This window comes from Hyposmocoma kahamanoa, unplaced genomic scaffold (genome assembly GCF_003589595.1).
Source record: "Hyposmocoma kahamanoa isolate Upper Pololo Valley unplaced genomic scaffold, ASM358959v1 62, whole genome shotgun sequence".
NCBI lineage: Eukaryota > Metazoa > Arthropoda > Insecta > Lepidoptera > Cosmopterigidae > Hyposmocoma > Hyposmocoma kahamanoa.
Window position 1 is genome coordinate 9,139,371 of NW_020653850.1, and position 23,471 is coordinate 9,162,841.

Genomic DNA, 23,471 nt, shown 5'->3' on the forward strand with positions numbered 1-23,471 from the left:
TAGATTCGCAGGATCCTGCGAAATCTGGTCACATGGGTGCTATAATTGTCAGTTTCAAATATTTTAAATGATTATCATCATTGGACATTATTCTCACAGGACATTGGCGTAATCGCCATTTTTTTTGTATAATTTTTATAATAATATTAAACTACCGTACATAGTTATTTTTACTTGACATTGGCAAAATCATTGATTATTTCGATGGAGCCATAACATTTAAAAGAAGAAGAATGATTACCTATCACTAATATCAGGGTTCTTACCACCGTATGACTTCTTTTTATTTTCCCGTTATTCCGGAACGGTTTCACGCTCCATGGTCACGGGTTCACTGGACGGCGGCAGATGACAGCTTTAAGAGCAGACATATGAGTGCATCGACGTTATCAAAGTGAAACTTCAAGAAAATATCCCAATGGAGATTGCTCAATTACTTGAACATTGCTTAAACACGAGCTACTTCCTGTACAATCGCCAGTACTACCTTCAGATTGATCATCAGGGTGTAGCGATGGGCAGTCCCGTTGCTCCCATCATTGTTGCCAACATTTGGATGGAACACTATGAACACGCCGCCATTCTGTCAGCACCATGAACAATAAAACTATGGAAGAGGCTTAGAATAATAACGCATAGAATGATAGTTTCATATCAAACGAACTGTCACAAGTGAGGCAAAAACCAAATTCATGTAGGGGTAAACAACTTGTAACTACGCTCGTCGGCACGCACACAAATATACAAATAATGATGCCATGGAATAACATTTCCCTCAAAAGTGGGGAAATTGTATCTTGCTTAACTCATCATTAAGTTAAAGGTGCCTACAGATTTGCCCGACATTGTCGATCAGGTGCCTACAGATGTGCTCGATTTTGTCGATCGACAATGTCGATCAGGTGCCTACAGATATGCTCGGTTTTGTCGATGAAAAACGAATATAGCACTTATTTGTAAATCCAAGATGGCGGACACGATTTTTCAAAATATGCTATATGGGTATCCTTTTGAATTTCGTAATGAGCATCCCCAAATACCGAGGTATTTGGGGATGCTCATTACGAATATGGCACTCATTTCTAAATCCAAGATGGCGGACACGAGTTTTCAAATAAATGCAATATGGGTATCATTTTCGAGGTACTTGGGGGTGCTCATTACGAATATGGCACTCATTTCTAAATCCAAGATGGCGGGCACGAGTTTTCAAATAAATGCAATATGGGTATCATTTTCGAGGTACTTGGGGGTGCTCATTACGAATATGGCACTCATTTCTAAATCCAAGATGGCGGGCACGATTTTTCAAAAAATTGCTATATGGGTATCATTTTCGAGGTATTTGGGGATGCTCATTACGAATATGGCACTCATTTCTAAATCCAAGATGGCGGACATGAGTTTTCAAATAAATGCGATATGGGTATCATTTTCTAGGTACTTGGGGGTGCTCATTACGAATATGGCACTCATTTCTAAATCCAAGATGGCGGGCACGATTTTTAAAAAAATGCTATATGGGTATCATTTTCGAGGTATTTGGGGATGCTCATTACGAATATGGCACTCATTTCTAAATCCAAGATGGCGGACACGAGTTTTCAAATAAATGCAATATGGGTATCACTTTCGAGGTACTTGGGGGTGCTCATTACGAATATGGCACTCATTTCTAAATCCAAGATGACGGGCACGGTTTTTTCAAAAAAATGCTATGTGGGTATCATTTTCGAGGTATTTGGGGATGCTCAATGTGAATATGGCACTATTTGTAAATCCAAGATGGCGGGCACGATTTTTCAAATAATGGCAAGTTGGGTATCGTTTTCGAGGTATTTGGGGGTGCTCATTACGAATATTGCTTTTGTTTGAACTGTCGTGTTTGCCATCTTGGATTTAGAAATGAGTGCCATATTTGTATTGAACATTCCCAAACATCTCGAAAACGATACCCAACTTGCCATTATTCGAAAAATCGCGCCCGCCATCTTGGATTTAGAAATAAGTGCCATATTCGAAACCTAAAACCGAAAATGCCATAAGCAAACATTAAAGAAAATAACTGTTAAAATAGATTAAAAAATCGCTTAAGAATGCTCCTCTCCTCCTTTTAAGAAAATAAAATATTTCAATATAAAATATTTCGCTTGAGTTACGAAAAGAAAGACATATAATAAGCTATCAAAGTTGTACTGGTGGTGCCAACACTATAGTAGAAACAAATATATACTGTACATTTGTTGCAATATGTGCTCCTATTCAAATAAAATTAAAAGAAATAATTATTCAATAAAGCATGAACGCAGAGCCGTTAAAAGTATTATAAAATAATTAAGTGTCCCAATCACTTACAGGAGTTAACGAAAACATTTAATGTTTATTCAAGTAAATATTAGTTCAAGATGCGCAAATAAATCGAAATTACAGGCACCATTAAAATTTACGTAATATAATTATTTTGATACAGAATAGCAAAATGGGGAGAAAAAAAAATTCGTTACTTTGCAACACTTTCGTATCTTGTTGCCGCGAAATTATTTTTCTGTTTTAGTGAATAATTACATAAAAATATGAGTTGAAACGCATTACTTACTTGTGGAATGTGATGTTAGTGTCTATTTTATGTTTGTCTGTTCTATTTTTACACCCATAAACCGCACATTTCGTCATTTTTAGCAAAAATTTGGAGCTGTTCGCGGTGCAATTTGACCTTGAGCACTAACAGCCCGCGCGCTCCTGGGAGCCCGTTAGGAAGCCTTTAACTTGCCTCACTTATGTCCACTTGCACTAAACTTAAGTATGTCTTAAACCAATGCTTAAATTGATAAGACACTCTTAACACAATGTATTAAGGGTGTCTTTTGCATGGCAATTATTGGTTTAAGACGTACCTAGGTTTAGTGCAAGTGGACATTAGCGTGTGCGGGCTAGGTTTCTATGCGTTATTATTCTAAGGGAAGAGGTATGTTGATGACGTATTTTGCGTAATGGAAGGAAAGGAGCTACCTACATATACAAAATTATTTAGCACGTCTTAACAACACCCATAACAAAATGAAGTTCACTTGTGAACTTGAGAAAAATCGCGCGTTTGCACTTTTTGCTGTATTGGTCAAAATCCGACAAGACGGTTCACTCGGTCATTCCGTCTACAGAAAACCAACTCACACGGACAAATAATTACATGCCACTTCACATCATCACCCAAAACACCTACATTCGGTCGTCAGGTCATTAACCAATATAGCTTAAGATCTTTGTGATGCACACCACCTACCACAGGAACAGGAGCATGTTACGACGGTTTTGCGACAGAATGGATACAAAATAAAAACATTTAAACCAATACACAAAAGGAAGAAGCAAATTGACATACAGATACAACCGTTTTCTGCCCTATACACAAGGGGTGACAGATAAAATAGCCAGGTTGCTAAGAAAGTTTTCCATAAAAACTGTTTTCACCCCCTTAACCAAAATAGGAAAAATGTTACGTTCACCAAAAGACCACCTTTCTTTACAAACACCGGGTGTCTATAAAGTAAACTGCAGTTGTGGGAGCTTGTATATCGGTCAGACTAAACGAACAATTGTCGATCGTATGAAGGAACACATTCGAGCAGTAAAAAACAATGATGCACAGAAGTCGGCTATAGCACAACATCTCACACAGACTGACACTAACCACAGGATCGAGTTGCATAGCCCCCAGGTACTCTCGACAGAATGTCACTACATACCACGGTTAGTACGAGAAGCCATCGAGATCACGAAGTACAAAACATTTAACCGTGATGATGGTTTTAAACTGTCCAGTGCATGGAATCCGGTGCTTAGTGCGTGCAGTAATAAAAACAAAAACACCTCGAGTTCAATTTCGCGTGTGGATACAGTGAGTGTGGTTTGTGTGAAAAAAGTGAGTGACCATGGTAACGCCACAACAAATCGTTATGAAGGTAGTCGTCGACAGCGCAAGAGGGTAGACTAGAGATGGGAAAACTGCTTATTTTTTTAAACGTTATGCTTTTTTAAAAAAAAGCGTGCTTTTTTAAACGCTTTTTCACTTAAACGCTTTTTGGTTTGAAGCTAACAAAATCGTTTAGGAAATGTTTAAGCGCATAGACTTTTATGTTAAAAAAAGCTTGCAACGTTGTAGTGTTGATAGCGAAACGCAAGAGTAGACCACTAAAGGTTTTAGGATAAGTAAGCTTTTTTGTAAAAACGAGTTGCATTTGTAACATAACATTACTATATTAACATTTTGTTCATTAGCGTTTAAAAACATAAGTTGTTTAATTTTGTAGTTGTTAGCCGTTGAAATGGAAAAAACTGCTAATTTTTTAACGTTCAAACGTACACTTAAAAAGCGTGCTTGTAAAAGCGCTTTTCACTTAAACGCTGTTTGGGTTGCCGCTTAAAAAGTCGTTTAAAAAGCATGCTTGTAAAAGCGCTTTTCACATAAACGCTTTTTAGTTTGACGCTTAAAAAGTCGTTTAGGAAAACGTTTAAGCGCATAGACTTTATGTTTAAAAAAAGCTTGCAACGTTATGTTGAATTAATTTGTTTAGGAAACATAGATGGCGCTACTTGAAACTTAGGCACGTTGTAAAAAATGAAATTATTGAGTATCTATAGAACTGGCCAGTGACCAACGCTTACGCCTAAAATGAATAGCGTGCTTATGCACTTACTTTAAAACGCAGACTTTTTAAAGTGCTTTTCGTTTAAACGTCCACCTCTAGGGTAGACAGGTGATGTCTGCTCTTAAAGCTGTCATCTGCCGCCATCCAGTCAACCCGTGACCATGGAGCGTGCAACCGTTCCGAAATATCGGAAAAAAAAGAAGTCTTACCCTGGTAAGAAACCTGATTTTTTATTTTATTTTATTTTATTCAATGAACAAAGTTTCAACAGCATTCTTATACTTATTTGACAAATGTGTTTAAGCAGTACAAAAGCCAATTACAGAAACTCACTATGTATACAAAACATGTGATATTATTATTACAACATTGGGTAGAAAAATAAATTTAAATTGGTACAATAAGAACTGAGTTTACAACTAACTGTAAATTACTGATATCAATTGTCGTGTATAGGTCTGTGTAAGTATATGTGTGTGTATGTGTGTATATGTGATGGAGCGTGAGTGTCTAGTTGGCCTCCCCCTATTTCCTCAGAGAATGTGCTAGGCAGGTAAAACTAACAACGAAAGAAACTGCTCGCATCGTTAGTGCTTGCAACTCGGCTTACATGGCGCACGAAATCGACGCAAATAAAACTGTTTAAGAAAATAAGTTAAATTAAAATTTATTACACTGATATTAGTAATAATCATTTAGTGAATAACCTCGAAAGTCTTAAAATCTACGAGGCAAGATGTTTTGGGGCTGTCCAACACCATGTTCTTTAACGATTTACAGTTGAGCATATCATAATAGAAGACGGCCTGACAATAATATAGTTTCTTTCGCGATAAACCGTATTATGAAATAACCAAGCATATCATGATGTGCGCAATTCTATGAATGCCAAATACAAACGTAAGGAGAAATTGTACGTTTGCGTTATTTTGGAGTATAAACATTATTAAATATTTACATGGGCCAACCTTAACCATACATAAAAAAATAATCAGCGCTACGCAGTAAAAATACCATTTAATTCAACTAGTCAATGTAAACGTATCCGCTTCGTGGAGCAGGATCTATAATAATTTGTATATTATGTTTACTTAAAACTAAGACTAGGGACAAATGAAGCGTAATAAAACAGCACAACGTGATGTCGCTTAATTACGACGAATAAATAAAATATTGTCGGCTCAAATTATAATGAAATGAAAGATAATAATATTGGGACCAACATTATGAATTTTAAATAACATGAACGGTTTTGTACCTTATAATATTAAGTTAACATTACATGAACCTATATTATACATTCCACTGCTCGGCGGGAGTCTTTCTTAAGGATAGGGTTTTCACCATACTTCAGCACGTTCACGTTGGCCCAATGTATGTCAAAGAAGGAATACTTTGTTCCTACCGGGTAATAACAATGATATCCGTGTGCAGTCGGTGTCTGATACCGACCTGACGTAGTCAAGCGTTTCACATTTGGTGGGTTGCGACCCGGCACCGGGCGATCAAAGTAAAATACCGGGTCGCAACATTCCCGCCTTGTTGAAGTGGAACCAGACCTCAGGATAAAACTTTCGTCATTTTCCGTCATACCGAAATAATATTAGTAAAACATTTTTACTAACAATAAAAGTGTATTATTTTACTTAATGTAACCAGCTTAGGTTTAAAAGTATTGAATGGGTCACGAAGAAGCTGTATGAAAATTACCGGGCCATGGCAGAACAATTTTGGGAAACACTGCCCTAGGTGACTACTATTGGTTTTGAAAGCCTTCTTATGCATTCAACAGAAAGGTGGAAAGAAATTACAAGCTTTGTGGTTAAAATTCGTATTTACCTAATGTAATTAGAGATAGAATTACTTAAAAAGCTTCTTAAAACGTCATTCACTAACGATGCAACATGGAAGTCATACCAAAATGTTTCACTACTAGCTGGTTAAAAGTTTGTTTAACACTTTTCTTCACACTTATCTACTCAGAACCAAATGGTCGGTTAAGGGGTCAGATATCTTGGTACATCGACTGTACTATATTTTGAAGTCTTTGAATAACATATGTTAATATTTGTTTATTTCAGTTGGTTATATATAGAAATACTTAGAAAATAGTATTAGATGTACTGACGACCTGGGGACACGTTATCATGACGAGTCGTGTGACGTCGTTGTCTACATTTAGCTTTGTTTATAATATATGTATAATTAATCTTGCAATTTATAATGAAAAGTTTGATGACATCGAAGAAATAGACATAGCCGTCTCAACGAAACTATTTTTTGTACCTATTTAGTAGATTTTAAAAACAACGTCAAAACAATGTCAAAATTAATGTCAAATAGTAAAATTATTATAATAAAGCCTATGACGAAAATAGTTTATGCATAGAAGAAAGTATACTTACGTGTGAATGTAAGAATGTACAATACATTAATGTTTAATTATAGAACTGTAAATTCCCTTGCCTCAATTTAGACAAACGTAATGAGTAAAAGCACTCCAGGGAAAGAAGTGAATACTTTGGAAAAAAGTGGTTTTGTATTGACATTTGCAGTGGAAATACTTGGCCTTGACATATGGCATGACTGTAAAGAGGGTTGGTTAGATTTGGGGCCTTGTGTTCAGGGACTGAAGTTTCAATATGAGTTGTACCCTGGGCAATTTTATGACATTGATGTTTTAATATGGCCTCATACTGTTAAGGTAATTTGCATTTAAATTCAATGAGGTTATATTTAGTCGCAGCGCATAATGTGTCAAGTATTACGGCATTAATGTGTATAAACATTATGTTTAATAAGTATGTTTCTGCCATTGTAAGCCTCAGAATTTATTGATCGTTTTGGTCACTCACTCAAATTGCGTCACGGTAATCAGCCTTTAACTTTAGAAATCTTATTATTATGTGACATTTCACGGACCATCTAAAACGGTACATAGATCTAATTATCGTAGCCATGGATACGGTACCTACTTAGAAAGTGCAAACATTTATAAAAAAACATAAAAACAAAAATTATAAATAACAACTAACAACGTATAAATAAGTTTGATTTTAATTTTCTTCACGTTTTGTAATGAGTTACATCGGTATTAAATATATTTTTTTAAACTGTGAAGGTTTTTTATCGGCAGAAATAGTCTAAATGTAAATTATTATGCTGTTCTCGTAACAGCTATGATTAATCATAAAAAAAGAATTGGAGTAATTTTTAATCATTACCACTAACCAAATATTAAAAAACTTAGTTTAAATTTATTTAATAAAATCTTGAGTGGCACTTGTATTAGCACTACAATAAACTAAATTTAGCAAAATATACAAATAATAATTCAGCTACGTCAGAAATAGTCGGTTTTTCTTTTGCATTGGCATTTGTGAACTGATTTTGATGATTTTTTTTGTTGGAAAGAGGGTACCTCAGATGTGGTCCCATTTAAATTTGAAGAAAATATTAGAGGTGTCTAGGGGTGGCAAATTAGGGGATGAATGACTTTTGAGGTCGGTTTTTTTAGTACTGTGTATTGTTTTTATTTCTTATATCTATGGTACGGACCTATTATAACCCAGTAAGTCTTTTATGTATTCATGCGTTTGGCTTTTCTATTCAGATATGGTGCGGAAGTGAGTTTGGTTGGGTGCGAACGTGGCAATATTTGGAAAGAAGGTGGTTTACCTTTTCTATCCGCCACGCGTTAACTGTCAGGGTGACTGAGCTACAAAATTTTAAAATGATCATTACACCCACACTTGGATTTAATGATTTGGGTGCTGTGTAAGTAACAACTATCTCAGCATAACCACGATTTTTAACATCGGGATCTGTCCAGGGACTGGGCAGCTAACTGCATGTGATATCAACCGTCAAATATATACTTGTCAAGTGTGGCTTTTTTTAAACATATTAAAGAAGCCTTTGTATGTCAGCATTGGAATATGTTCCAAGTTTATGGCTAATATTGTTAGATTTGGAAATGGTGAAACTTAATTCTCACCAGTCTTTTTATTCTAGTGCAAGAGCTGATAAGAACGAGGAAGCTTTTCTACCGCCACTTCAGTTTGGACAAAAACGCTACTTTGGCGAAGTGTGGCCGTTCATTGAACCAGAGAAAACGAGGCTTTTAAATTTTATTCGGCAGTTGATATGGAGTGGTGTTGCTGAATATATTCCGTGTTCTCCTTTAGAGGGAGTGTTTAATACGCCCCAAGTCGTTTCTGGTATACTTGAGTAATTTTATTGTATTAGTTTCTGATGTTATCTGTGTATTGATATCGTCTATCACTATTCTACTTATATTGATAACAATATCTGACGTTATAATTAATAAGCGTTAAAAATGCAGTTTCAAAAGTGACAGTACAGCCTAACGTGTAGATGAGTGTTCGATAGGTGGTATAATTTGAATAAAGAGTTAGTGTAAAGGAAAGTTTTGAGACGAAATCTCTAGTTTATTTAACTTGAAACTGAATTCCTAATCCAATTGTTATTTATCCAAAAATTAAGATCATGCTATGAAGTCGATGCGAAAAAATGCGATAGGAAAATGTATAGCTAAAGTAAGGTTTGGCCCTTCACTCCAATGCAAGATGACTTAGAAACAAACTTTGTCTAGGCCAACCTGCGCATTCACAAGAAGAAGTATTTTATATATCAATAGCCCTTCGTACCGGGTCACTTCAGCAGCCCCGGATCTACGATATTTTGGAACCAGGGCAGAAACTTGATAGTGGCAACCTTTCTCTCCTCCGTTTGAGATAAATTGTTAAAAAAACTCGCAAATAAGTATATATATAAGAGTGGCATTTTTGGTGACCGGGAGAATATGAACCCTTTAATAAATTTGCACTTTTTATTACCTATTAGCTTAACTTTTTCATTTGTGTGACATAAGCTTACATATAGGAAATACCTATATATAACCACGACAAACAACAGACAAGCGTCTAAAAATCGCTTAGAGGATACGTTCATAAATCAACTAAGAATGTATTCAAAAACTAACTGGGAATTCGATTGAACAACGTGCGCTGGATGCTAGGCGCGTATTATGATTTTGGCGACTCTTGAGACTGCCGGCCGCCGGGACAGGTGCCCCGGCTTGCTCCCGCCTGGATCCGGAACTGCACTTCAGCCTGTTTGTAAAATGAATTTTATAAATTAACGAAGCACATTCTTAAACTTCATAAATTAATACAGATAGGTTTTGAACGGTCAAACTGACCAAAAATATTACATCAAATAACACATAATGCTCGGAGTGGCACTGCCACTGTTGTGGACAGGCGCTTTCCACCAGGCGCACTACGATGCACAACTTGTTCGTCCCGTCACTTGGTATCATAAAAAAAATACATCCAAATTGTTTGATTTCATATTTCCGTGAACGTGTCTGTCTTCATTTGGTACAATTCAGCCACATCGTAGACAAATATCCTAAAATTGAGGTCGCAGGTAGTAATGTGCCTCGAGTTACAGAGGTAAAAAATCTTGGCGTTATACTTGATGGTCAATTACGTTTTGAGAATCATGTACTGGATCAAGTTTAAAATTAGTCTTAAAATTTTATACAAAATACGTAATTATTTATGTGAGCATGTCCGTATTACAATTTGCGAATCACTGATCCTTTCCAAACGTAATTATGGGGATATCGTTAACTGTCCTCGTTTGTTGAGTAAAATCCAACACCTGATTCAACGTGTACAAAAACATCAAAACAACAAAAGTGTGCTTGTTGTCGATTTTGTTAAAAAATCCTACCTCGCAGCCATATCTTAACAACATCATATTTTAACAACGCAAACATGTTAAACATTGACTAGCGAAGACAATTAATTACATCTCGCGTGTATGTTATTTGGCGTGATAAAGTCCAAAAATCCGGAATACTTGTATGGAAAGTTAAAGTTCTCCACTTTTCACGACAAATTTCCCACTCGAACCGTGAGATCTCTGTTGGCGGGACAAATTCATCGCACCGTGGCCTTTATTGGAAGCTTCCACTATCAAGCTGCAAAGTGTTAGAATAATATTCCACCCCCGCTTAGACTCCTTAGATCTAAGTTTAGGTACACTTTTAAAAAACATTTGAAGAAATTTATTTTTGATAGACAAAAACTAGGTATTCCTAAACGGTTTGCATAGCGGAGGCTTCTAAAATAAAATCCCTTTATATCAGACATTTATTGTAATTTTTATGTTACAATGACCTTCATCGCTATTAAGTATTGATTGTTATTATATTTTAATTATAATCTTAATTATGAATTTGTATTACAATTTTAATTTTTTAATTTTTTCTGAAATTTTTTACAGTTGCTAAATATTGAATATTTTTTATTTTTATAATCTTCATAAGACTCACGTCGATACTAACACATATGCACACTAAATTTACTTCACAATGTTTTTGCTTTTGCTGCACCGCAACGCGCTACTCTCGACAGTGGTGGCTGAAAATCAGTGTTTTGCTTTCGGGCAAATTTGCACTGAGCCACGACCTATTTGGCTTGCTGCAGCACACACAACCATTCATTCAGATGAATGGTTGTCAAAATATGAATAGATATTGACTTCAGAGTCAATGTCCGCATCCTACTTAACTTAAGTTACACTATATATTAAAAACGGAAGTAAATGGCAACTTCCGTTTCAATATGTAGTGTAACTTAAAATAATTTTAATAAGGTTGGTTCTTTGCTAGATTTACAAATATTTTCAATAAGTACCTTGAACGTATAAAGATAATTGATTACTTTCCATTCCTAATTTTTGTGCATTCCTCTATTCCCACTAGTTAGGTTGACTGAACTAATTAATTTTGTTTTCTCGTTCAGTTGAAAATAAAACAAACATTTTTCTCATTTGTTCAGTTGAAAATAAAACAAGCTAGTTTGATAATTCGGTTTAGTTTGATGCTAACTGTATCTTCTTGATTCACAGAAGTAAGGCACCAAGATGCGATAATCGATCATGTTCAAAATATAATATTGAATACGGGAATACCGACAGATAGTGAAACTCATTACGAACTGCCTGATGTTCCACTTACGAGCAGAACTAGATTAACGTCAAGATCAAAGACTGGAAAAGATGATAAAGAAAAATTAAAGAAATCAAATCCTCCAAATAAATTCGAGTTAATTTTGAGTGGGGATACTGTATTAGCTGGTAATATGATAAAGATAGCTTAAATGTTATTGTTAAAGAAGTTAACGACGCTGAATGCAAATGAAAGCGAAAGCGGTCCGCTATATGAAGAAATCCACGTACGATCCACGATCCGAATGGCATAGTTTAGATGTTCAAGAAAACAAGATTAACGGATTTAAAAATTTTACTGCGATGTTTACGAACATATCACACATACCCATGATCTTCTGTACGTTTAATAGTTTGTGTAACAATTGTCAATAGAGCTCGTATTTACAGGTGCAGGTAGGGTAGTCGCTTTTGAGTCATGCGGAAGTCGGCCAGATGATCTTGGAGAAGTCGTAGTATTGCTTAGCAGTATTAATTTACCCGCACGTGATGATTTGCCCGTCATTTTCGTGAATATTGATACTTTGTTCGATGTGCCGTTGGAAGCAATGACCAAGCTCAGGTAATTTTGTACTTTGAGTTCAAGGTAGTAGACCCCAGATCTATTTAAAGAGTTAGAGAGTGCTTATATGTGCTAACATTGTTACATAAATTCATAGTTTTATATTAAATGAGTATCTAAGATTGTATCATAAGCGAGTGAGACTAAAACGAAAAACATGAAAATGATACAATGCATAAAGTTGCTAAGCAATGTGATTTATTTATGAAAAAGTAATTTGAAAAATTAAGAAAATTAGACAATATAACTTATAATTTACAGGATTATAAGTTTGTATACAAGATGGATATTAAAAGATAACGTTCACGATTCTGAGCGTCGATTACTAAATAAAGGGATGGACCAGCATCTCACATGTGGTAGTATAAACTTCAATGACCATCATGCTGTGCCTTTGCCACCGGAGTTGGTTACCGAAATTACTTCAACATTTTTAGAAGAACCTTATAAAATACAGGTAAGTAATTTTTTAAACATTGATGTGCATTTAAGATAAAGTGTAGTATTTCATTTAATGAAGCTTATACAACTCTAGCTCCGTGGAACAAAATATCCCTCTGCAATAACCAAAAAGCCCCAATTTTTTGGATACGCCCCTAATGACAGAGAGATCAGTACTTCTGTGCCAACAAGTTTTGAATTTACAGAAGAGCTAGATTTTCTAATAGCTACAACAAATATTGACGCAAAACAGTTAGCTAGAGGTTATAATACCGTCGTGCGAGGGGAGTATTCGTTAAACCCATTGACAGTATCAGTAGTAGAATTGAATCGGCAGAGATTCTGTACTAATGACATTAATGCCATAAGAGCCTCAGTGAGACCAAATATAGTGGTACCTGCACATGTAATTTTGGAAGCACATATGACATTGGAGGTGTCAATAGGTATAGTTGGTTGCAAACCCTGCAGACCAATAAATTGCTTCTCAAGATTATACGCTATTTTACATAATGTAAATGACGCCATGGCACTTGTGACAAAAATAACACAGATAAATGAAGAAACAACAGTGATAAGAAGTAACGAATTGCTAACGGGCTTTGCCGTTGACACTGGAAGTGCTTGTTTATTGTATGTAGAAGGTCTAAGAGATGGAAACATATTAATAATTTGGCAAATGACTGAAGATTTTTATCCCCGAGTTAAACCTCTTTATTCTAGTTCTGCACGATATTTCTCAAGGATCTACGCAGGTAAATGCTTAGGTGTTTAACACGCCTTTCATGTATTACCCAAGTTTCCTTTTTTAGTGGTTTCTTTTTGTTCCATAGATTTAATAGAAATCGCCATACCATTTGTGGTGTTGAAAATGCACGCAAATATGGGCGTTATACTTGCGTGTCCATCCGTGTACGTACGTCCGGCGCTACCGTTGCCAGCTAGATCGGTTAGAATCTTTTTAGAATTTTGTTACGTTTAACTTTTTTGGAATTAATTCAGGAATAATAATATATCGAGCATCTTATAAACAAGATGTTTGATATTGAATGACTGCAAATTGGTTTTATTTTTCGCAGGCACTGTTAAAGATAAATCGTATATTGGCTGGCAGATTATTACATCAACCACCACGCTCCTTAATGCCAACTAGTAACGAGCTAAATAGCTTTCGTCTAGAGATGTGTACCCCACCTCGTCCTACAATTGTAAAGAAACGTAAGATTAAGATATATCTAGAACATTTTCTTCGGGATCTGTTTCGGGACATTATCTTACGTTATGTTTGGAAGACAATCTATTGTTAACAATCTAATGTTATTGTTTCAACAAAAATTGACAATCTAATGTTATATATGCTATTGCAATATTAAGTTTATTGAATATTACGACGTTTTTCGTTCGATTCAATTATTTTTGTGAAATTACTCCACTATAGGCCTACCGCTTAACGGAGTCGGTGTCTGAGGTGAGGAGTGACAGTTTGTCGTGCTACACACGGGATAATTTCAACAGGATTTTTTTGACGATATTCGATAGCAAGTTCATTGAAAAAAGTGCCTCCCAAATTAGTTAATATTGTTGTTATGTGAGACAATAATATAAAATTTAACTATTTAATTGATAATTGAAAGGGAAAGCCATTTGGCACTTTTTTCAATCAACTTGTTATTGAATATCGTCAGAAAAATCTTGTTGAAAGTATCCCGTGTGCAGCGCGACATAATTGTACGTAAACTATCGCTCCTCCCGCACCACGCAGCAACCTCAGGAACCGACTCCGTTAAGTTTGTTATAATTGACAACATTTCATTTTTTTAACCACGGGTTTTTATTGTTTCTATTGAAAATAAGTACAAAAGTAAAGGACACGTATTTTTTATTTTGTCTAATTTTTAATTCTATTTTTGAAAAAATGCTTGTTCTGAAACGTCGCACACCTGAAGGGTTCATAGAAGTGTCTGTCGTAGTCAATGGTCTTTAAAAAAAATTTGTAACAGACATCATATTGATTGATTGACCCAGATTGATCGTTGATTTTTGTGTGTGGAGAAAAATCGCCTAACCTGGCACCACTGATTATCAGTCAGCCGTTGACGTACGCACGTTCAAAAATAAATTAAAATAAACAATAAAACAGCAAAGGAATTTACTGTTCGAAATCCTTTGTCAGTAATTTTTGGTTACTTTTAGTTTATTTGTAAACATCACATAATTTAGTGAATACTAAATGCTGAAAAAAATCGTGGAAAGGCAACCAAATCTCTAAACCATTATCAATTTGAAATGTTGTCAATTATTAATAGACAGATCGAACATTAAGAAAAATTTCTTCGATCCGGCTCGACCCGGACTTCGCCATACCGTGGCTGACGTTCTGAGTGAACTTTCATAGCTTTCTCACAGAAGGCGCTACTGCATAAAAGTCGTTAAAACGAAATACAAAGATCTGCAACAAGTACATATAGAAATTTGCAAGGTCTGCTGGTTCGTTTCTTAGCTCAGCTGGGAGAGCGTCAGCCATGGTAAGGCGAGGTCGCTGGTTCGACTCCAGCCGGATCGAAGGAGTATTTTAGTGTTCGACCTTTGTATTAAATAATATTATTTCGATCAGGTACACTCCAATAGGGTTAATTTACTATAGCTCCTCATTTTTTGATATTAAATTTAATGTTTGCAGTTCAGAAAGGTCTAGATATATCTGGTTTTATATATACCTTTTCAGAACAGTTACTAAAATCTGATGAGATTGGAAAAAATCCCCGTACGTCGTTATCACGAATCAATTGGGAGAAAAATTGAATTACAATAATTATATAAAGGAAAGGAGGTTGCAGAAGTTTTGTATGATTTCGTTGTATTTATTTACTGTTTCTTATTATATTTACCTCCGTTCCTGATCATATTGTTTTCATCTTTTTTTGTATATAACATCAAGTGACTGGACGAACAAGTCGTGCGCCTGATGGTAAGCTACACATGTCCATGACAGTTACAGTGCCACACAGAGCTTTAAATTGCAAATATCTGAGGGGCATTGCCACTGCACCCGTCACCCTGAGACATAAGTTGACAAATGTAAAATAAATGATCGACAAGAATTATAGTATCATAATACTTTTAAGTTTACCTCCGTCGCTTTCACAATCACGCCGATTACTAAAAGCTGTAGTGGGTAGGTATTTCCGTAGCAGTAGAGCTCCTTGTGAAAGAGTTCGTCCAGGGAAGTACTCACACAGCCTTATTTATTTCCTTAACTTCCTCACCTAACCTTATCTGTACCTATTTCTGCCGCTAAGCAGTAATGTGAGTGTTATTACTATCCGGTATTTAAGGGTGCCTGTGAAATTACAAGCACATGCGACTTGTCAACTTATGTCTTAGGGCACGTTTATTCGACATGATTTTCGTCGCGCTCACGCCGCGCGGCCGTAACGCAGCGACCGCGTGCATCAAACTGTACGTGAAAGCGTGGTAACCGCGCCAAAACTTTCGCGTCGAGTAACTGTTGCTCAGGCGATGGGAGCAGTGGCAGTGCCCTTCAGATCTTGCTTGTCGCTTACCACAGCCTGATGGCACCATTTTTTCGTCTCGACACTTGGTATCATAGAAAATACACCGCGCTAGCCAAGTGCAGATTGAGGACCTCACACATTTCCCAGTCTTGTGAACCTTCGATATGCAGGATTAGATTTTCAGAAGTGCCACTACAATTGCTATGAACAGGCGTGTCGCTTACCGCCTTGCGCGTACGACTTGTTCGTCCCGTCACTTAGTGTTATACATAAAAAGATCACCCGACAAAAAGGTACATGCACTACGCGTTAAAATCCCGTTTCATAATATTAGTCATATAGTATCAGAAGCCTATTCACGTAGATCCGAAAAGTTGATTCGGCTGACTTCATCGTAATACGATATACGACACGGGTTCATGTAGGACATTTTGTCAGAGGGATCCCTGTTCATTGTTTCCGATTTTCCGCTATTCGCCTACGGAATAATAATAAACCCCTTAGAGTAATCTTCGGTCCAGTGCTCACGTACATTTGTCTATGCTAAACCAAGGCTTTTTGTCACGGCAGTCGCGAAATTTCGTCCAGTTTTAGGATCAGATAAGGCATGGACACTGATAAATGATGGAACTGAACGGCTGAAAGCGGCGCCCGTGCGTTCGCGTTCCCTTCCAGCCTACTCTATAAATCTACTTCGAAAAACTCAAATTAATCTTGATAAAGGATGTTTGGTTGTCAGTTTAGGAATTTTGACTGTCTTTCGATTGAACAAAAATCGCGAATGATCTGGAATTACCCATATCGACCCTACACCCGAGACACAAGAGGAGAATAAGAAGTGCCAGGAAAACCTTGTACTATTTAAAAAGCAATTAAAAAAAATCAATTGAGTTATAAACATGTACTATACTGTGTCCTCGTGGAAAAAATCTCGTGGTTGAAGAATCTGAGAGACTGGTTTCACTTTAGCACACAATTTCATATTTCGTGCGGCAGCTTAAAAAATGAGAATACCCATGATGGTCGCCAACCTTCGTAGAGAAGTGTCGCACTAAGAAGAAGATACTGTTTCCGAATTTTTAAATGATACATCCCTAAATTCATTGTCTAATTTTTGGCATTTGACATTATTCATATTATTTATTATTATTTTGACATCTAGTTACCATTTGAATCTCCATCCTCTGCGATTTGAATTGACCCATGTGAATTCACCGCGTTTAAATTACTGATTGACTTTTTAAATCCAAGTGTTACATGCTACACATGGCTTAGTCTGTCGAAGAGCATGTATAATATTACAATACATTCACATGTATAATATTCAATATTTGTATACTTATTCAATATTTGTATACTTAATGTTTCGCCGGACACAGTGAAACTTGTGTTTTCATAAATAAATGAATTATGATTATTACTAAAGAGGATAACTTATTATTATTATTATCAAATCAAATTCAAAATCAAATTACTTTTGTTGTTACCACCGTGAAGCCCGAACCTAGGTCATTCCCGTCTGCATATGTTAAAATGTGTCTAAAACATTTATTACTCGATTGGTTAAATTTCTTTATTGCCGATTTTAAATTTCTTTATAGTTCGAGTTTGGTGTTAATCCGAGTAGTAATCGTTTTGGTTTTTCGGAGTGATTAGATCGTTCAGTGAATAAGTACGAAATTCCTTAAATGTGTATAACTAAAGTGTAAAAATTTATTTTAAGTACCTATTTTTTTATTAAAGAATTAATAATTATTACGAAATGCCTTCCTAAATTATTGAATTTGAACTATAATGGTGCTGGGCTTTCACAACTAAACTGGGACATTTTATTGAAAACTTCGGTGGGAGTATTTAGGAAAACTCTAATGGAAAGACGATGTCTAAATTTAATTAAATTTGGGAAGTTTTTGATTAGAAATAAATTGATATTTCAAAATGTCTTAGACTGTTACAAAAAGTTCAACTGCTAATTGTACTTATGGTACTTTCAATACTTATAATTTATTGCTGCCAGCCTTAAAAAGTCATTCAACAATTAAGAGAGATTATTATGAGTTCCGTATTGTAGAGGACGGAAAGAAAAGGACTTACAGTTAAAATAATTACAGCCTTACAACCTTTAGAAAAATGAAAAAAATAAATAAAAATGATATTACAATTCAACGCTAAAATACACTAATTAATATCATTTTAAATGGTTTACAATAAAAGAAAATATATTTGTTTACATTTGCAAAATTGTGTTGGTATTTTATAATATACTTTTATGTCATTAGAGGAGTGTAGTACTCGAATAAGAAAAAAACTTCGCAGAAAAACACACTCAAATTTGAGAAAATATCTTTTGATGAATGGGGAACATAGTGTTTCTTTAAGATACGTTACTTAAAAGGAATTAATCCTAATAATGGACCCTACCGATTGGCATCATAAAAATACAGGTGTATTTATTGGCGAGTGACTTTTAATAAAAATCTATGTATGGATGCATTTAAAAATAAAATTATGTCTCCAGTATCTAATATTTCTGTACAAGGTTTAAAGTACTTTCCCTGCGTGTCGCATAGCCGTCGGACACCCAGCATATTAAAATATGTACATAGTTCTATTATTTGACGCATATTTCATATTTAATGGAATATTTTTCATAGGTGTTGCTTCAACCATATTGCACTATTTTCTGACCAAGACAGAATGATTTAAAGGCAAGAAAATGCATATATAGTTCAAGGTAAAAATACTCATACGTCGTCGCAAGATTTTTAAATTATTCAAGCAAAATAACCGTAAATAAATAACTTACAAAGTAATTCCGTTATGGGATGCAGCAAAAAGGCGTACCTACATGGTTTACAAAAACCAGTTTTTGTAATCTGACACAATAAATCAAGGGCGATGATACGTTTGGATATTAAAAAAGTGACTAAAGACAGCTAAAATTAAAAAAATAATAATATATAATTAAAAAATAATAATAATTAAATTAGTTTTTTATTATACGTTTTAGCCTTTCATCTACTCGATTTTAAAATAGAGTACAATAATTAGTTTATTAATTTTCAGTACCTGCATTTTTTTTTTATTTTGCTATAGAAATAAGTAAATAAATCCCAGCCTTTTACGTCCATCTCACATGGAGTATGCACAACTAATTAATACTTATTCACTCTCATAAGCTTAGAAAAAAATCAAATTATAGCGTTCAGGAAAAAAATGTACGGACAGCAAAAACCACTCTATTGCCGTTCGCCATAAGAACGTCTAGTCCCCAATGATACAAATGGGAAGGTGGAATCATTTAATGTAATTCCGTCACACACTCTCTGTGTGACGGAGCCGTTACGGCGGTGTTCCAATCTCTGTACTTCTAAGTACATCTAAGTCACCGATAAGCCTCTTAGGACTTTTTTCAATGACATTCATGTGGTGGTGGTGTATCTTTCTACATACGTTTTGTTTATAGTGGACTCTCCCTATCAATCTCTTGATTATACGGGAAGGGCACTATAACCTGTGCAATTACAAGGATCCTATAAGTTCAGGTTCTGACTTCAGATGAGCCCGTGGACAGAGTTGTCACAGACCGTTGTCACGGATTTCATCCGGTTCTCAAAAGGCCAGTACCTCCGGTGAGCGGCTCCGGCTGCACGTACAGCTCCCTCCTTATTTTCCAGATAGGTACTGAACTACTACTATTGGCACGCTCACTTCCTGTTGTGCATTGGACAACTAACTCAAGTACCAACATGAGGGAAAAGTGGTGTTGGAAATTTTGCGGCTTGCATTTGGGTAGAGAATATCTCCTGAAGAAGCTCTCCAGTGTAGTCCGCTCATTTGCACTGACGCTAACACTGCGACATCTGAATGACTCCGCGAATTCGCGATGGAGTTAAACGCCAAAAAAGTACTTCAGTTAATGTGAAACATAAATCTATTGGTTCTGAATAAATTGCTTATTTCAATGATGTGTGAATGTATATAACTGAATATCGCACAAAGTGTTGTTAGAATCAATTCGTATTTTAACCATCGATGTATGATTCGTTTAAAAGAGTCCCCAAAAACCCTTGCATACGTCGGCGTAAAGGCTGTACATTCCAAATACTTCAACCTTAATTCCAAAAACTATTATAGTACAGACGGTAGTATATCAACATACACATTGATGGATCTACTTACGTTACTGGCAGTGAAAGCGATGTTCAAACAAAAGCATAGCATAGTTTGATGAGCCATTGTTTTTACATAGATATCATAGGTACATTCCAATTTATCCTTGCTTTGACCCTATCAAACCAGCCCGCTTTCTATTCTATTCTATGGCGGCCACTAGGCTTGGGCCAGTGTCAGTTTCGATTAATGTTGTCAGTTTATATTGTTCAGTAACGTCAACGTTTCGGTAGCAGCAAGGTATTTATTTATAGATGAGTCTCTTCGACGGAATGCTGTTGTGGAGATCATACCTGGGGTATAAAAAAACAATCATGGACAAACAACGGACTAAAGCGTTATATTATTAGAGCGTATAAAGTCACACAAAATGCTAATAAAGGGTGTGTACACATAAAGAAGGAGGGATTTAAGGTTAATAGGACGAGGAATGGAAGAAGGAAGGAGGTATGACCTCCTTGAGGAGGAAATCAACTTAGGATATTCAAAAAAAATGTGATCAAGGGTATCCTCGTCCAGACCACATTCACACAAAGAGTTGTCTCTGACACGGATTTTATTGAGGAACACAGGGGAACAAGCATGGCCCAGTCTCAATCTACAGATCGTAGAAGTGGTTGCCTTACTAGTTTCGCGAAACTTAAAAAACCATGGTTTCACTGGGATGTTATTTTGAACGTCGACATAGTACGCGCCTTTCTCTTGGCTAGTTCGAACCCAGTGAGCATGCCAGTCCAAATCTAGACGATCCTTAGCTAACAAAGTCAGGTCGTGAGCGTAACATTTGTATGATGAGAGACTCGCCTCCTTGGCGTATTGGTCCTCTGTCTCCTTCCCTTGGATACTAATGTGACTGGGTATCCAAGCCAACGAGACCTCGACCTCTGACAGTGCAGGATCTGTTTAATTTTTAGGATGACTGGAGATTTAATTTTGCTACGAAGTTGGTTAGATAAAATCGCTTGAAGAGAACTCTCGAACTCATAGGTCGAACTATAGACATTTAGCCTGACATTTAGCGTCAAATTTCAAATAGCGCAGTGAGACGTTTAAATGATAAACACATTAATAAAGAAAAATGCAGCATCTTGTAAAAATATATCATTAAGAAAAGAACGCCAGAGTTTGTTGAATGAATTGAGTGATTGTACTCAAAATCTTGAGAAAAATAGGCTTAGCTATGAATGTGACACACAGCGCCTCCAGGCAGAATTACTTAGTGTAACAAATTCATTAAAATTAATAACACAGAAATATGAAACTGCGCAACAGGAGATTAAGGAGCACACACAGGCTATGGATAATTTATTAGATTTATGTAGATATAATAATGACAGATTTGAGTCTCTAACAAATAATCAAGTTTGCAATTGCAAAGAAATAAAACCACAATCCTCCCTGTCTGTGTGTGCCACTGATCCCTCCTTATTGTTGTTGCAGGAATCTTGTTTAGAATAAAAAAATACCTCTTTGTCAATAACTAGGTCAAATGAAATTCAAAAAAATATTGTTATGTATAGTGATGAAATGGGTAAAAATATAGGTTTGCAACTTAACCACCTAGGAATAAAATTAACAAATATTTGCATGCCAGGTGCAACATACTGTAAAATATTAGATAGTATTTTGTCAACTAAATTTGACAAAGACACTTCATTAATAATTTTAATTGGCAGAAGACATTGACTTACAAATAAATGGACGACGGGTCTAATACAAAAAACACGAAAAAATATGTCCCAAGTCAACCTATTCGAAATTTAAATTGTTATGTCATCGCAGTATCGCGCTGTCCGTAGAACAAATGAAGACTAAAGCGGAGTGTCGCGCTCTGTATACGATTTTAGCGCCTTACAAGTGCGGACACTTTTTAGCGCGGACCCGACGTCCATATAATTGTAAGTCAATGGCAGAAGAGGAAAATGTAACAAAAAAGATTTAATACAATATTTTTCACAATTAAATAATTTAATTAATATAAAAGAAATTATTTTTCCCTTCAACAATAGCCTCACAACAAGTGAAAATAATTTGAGACATAACTTAAATAGAACTTTACACAGCTTGACATTTCAATATAGTAAATTTCATTTTATGGATACTAATAATTTTATTAGTAAATATTTTTATTTGACTAAAGATAGGTATTATCTTTCTAGTTATTTTAGGAGACAGATAGCAGAGTTGCTATCATATTATATTAATAATTCAGCCAAATCATTGGCTACCAGACCGGCTGCTTCTATTGAGCAGTCCGTTGACATAGGTCAGTTTACTGACAATAATCATTCTGTTGAAAATAATTCAACTTCTAATTATTTAAATTAATTAATAAGACAACGGAGAGATACTCTTGCAACACAATGACAATAAAAAACCAACCTAAAACACACAGAAATAAAATAAATTGTATATTAAACCTGGTGCATCAAAATATTCAAGGCATGAAAGGCAAAGAGTTAGAAATAGAATTATTTATGAACTGTAATAATATTGATATTCTGTGTATTACTGAACACCACTTTCTATCAAAACATCAGTTCATGTTTAGCTTCAACAATCACCAGGTCGCTAGTTCGTTCAGCAGAGAAAAAGCTATTCATGGCGGCTCTTTAATTCTTATTAAAAATAATTTAAAATTTAAAGAACGTACAGATATTGTGAGCCTATCTATTGAGCGGACTATAGAGATATCCTGCATAGAGCTTGAACGGCTTGTTTTATTAAGCGTGTACAGACCCCCTCATTCATCTTACGAACTATTTGAAAAAAGATTAGATGAAGTTTTAGGCAAATTAAATAATCCAAATAAATATATTGCTGTTTGTGGTGACTTCAATGTTAACTTATTAGAAGATTCCAGTGCTAGCAGTAGGCTCATATCATTTTTCCAATGTTATAATCTTGTGAATCTTTTCTTGGTGCCTACTAGAATAACTTCTACTACTGCCAAGTAGACGAGAGAGTATTGTCTAAACAAGTTAGACAATATTTATACTAACGCCGTACCTAGTAATAAATCTATTATAAATAAATTAACTTCTGATCACTGCGGTCAATTGGCCACTTTTAATATGACTGTTGACAAAA

At 35.5% G+C, this 23,471-nt stretch overlaps 1 protein-coding gene across 3 annotated transcripts in view; it reads left to right on the plus strand.

Annotated features, from left to right (window-relative positions):
- The window catches only part of LOC113229440, a 35,176-nt gene that overhangs the window by 3,324 nt on the left and 8,381 nt on the right, over positions 1 to 23,471 (plus strand). The window contains exons 1-10 of one of the 3 annotated variants that reach the window (XM_026463027.1): positions 8,105 to 8,149; positions 8,260 to 8,423; positions 8,661 to 8,866; positions 11,592 to 11,819; positions 12,081 to 12,252; positions 12,514 to 12,709; positions 12,788 to 13,448; positions 13,527 to 13,642; positions 13,773 to 13,911; positions 15,419 to 15,537. In XM_026463027.1, the coding sequence (XP_026318812.1) occupies positions 8,138 to 8,149; positions 8,260 to 8,423; positions 8,661 to 8,866; positions 11,592 to 11,819; positions 12,081 to 12,252; positions 12,514 to 12,709; positions 12,788 to 13,448; positions 13,527 to 13,642; positions 13,773 to 13,911; positions 15,419 to 15,495 (1,971 nt within the window). In that variant the 5' untranslated portion in view covers positions 8,105 to 8,137 and the 3' untranslated portion in view covers positions 15,496 to 15,537. Of the gene's footprint in view, positions 1 to 8,104; positions 8,150 to 8,259; positions 8,424 to 8,660; positions 8,867 to 11,591; positions 11,820 to 12,080; positions 12,253 to 12,513; positions 12,710 to 12,787; positions 13,449 to 13,526; positions 13,643 to 13,772; positions 13,912 to 15,418; positions 15,538 to 23,471 lie in introns of those variants that run through there. The other 2 variants (XM_026463026.1, XM_026463028.1) reach the window with 2 other exon arrangements.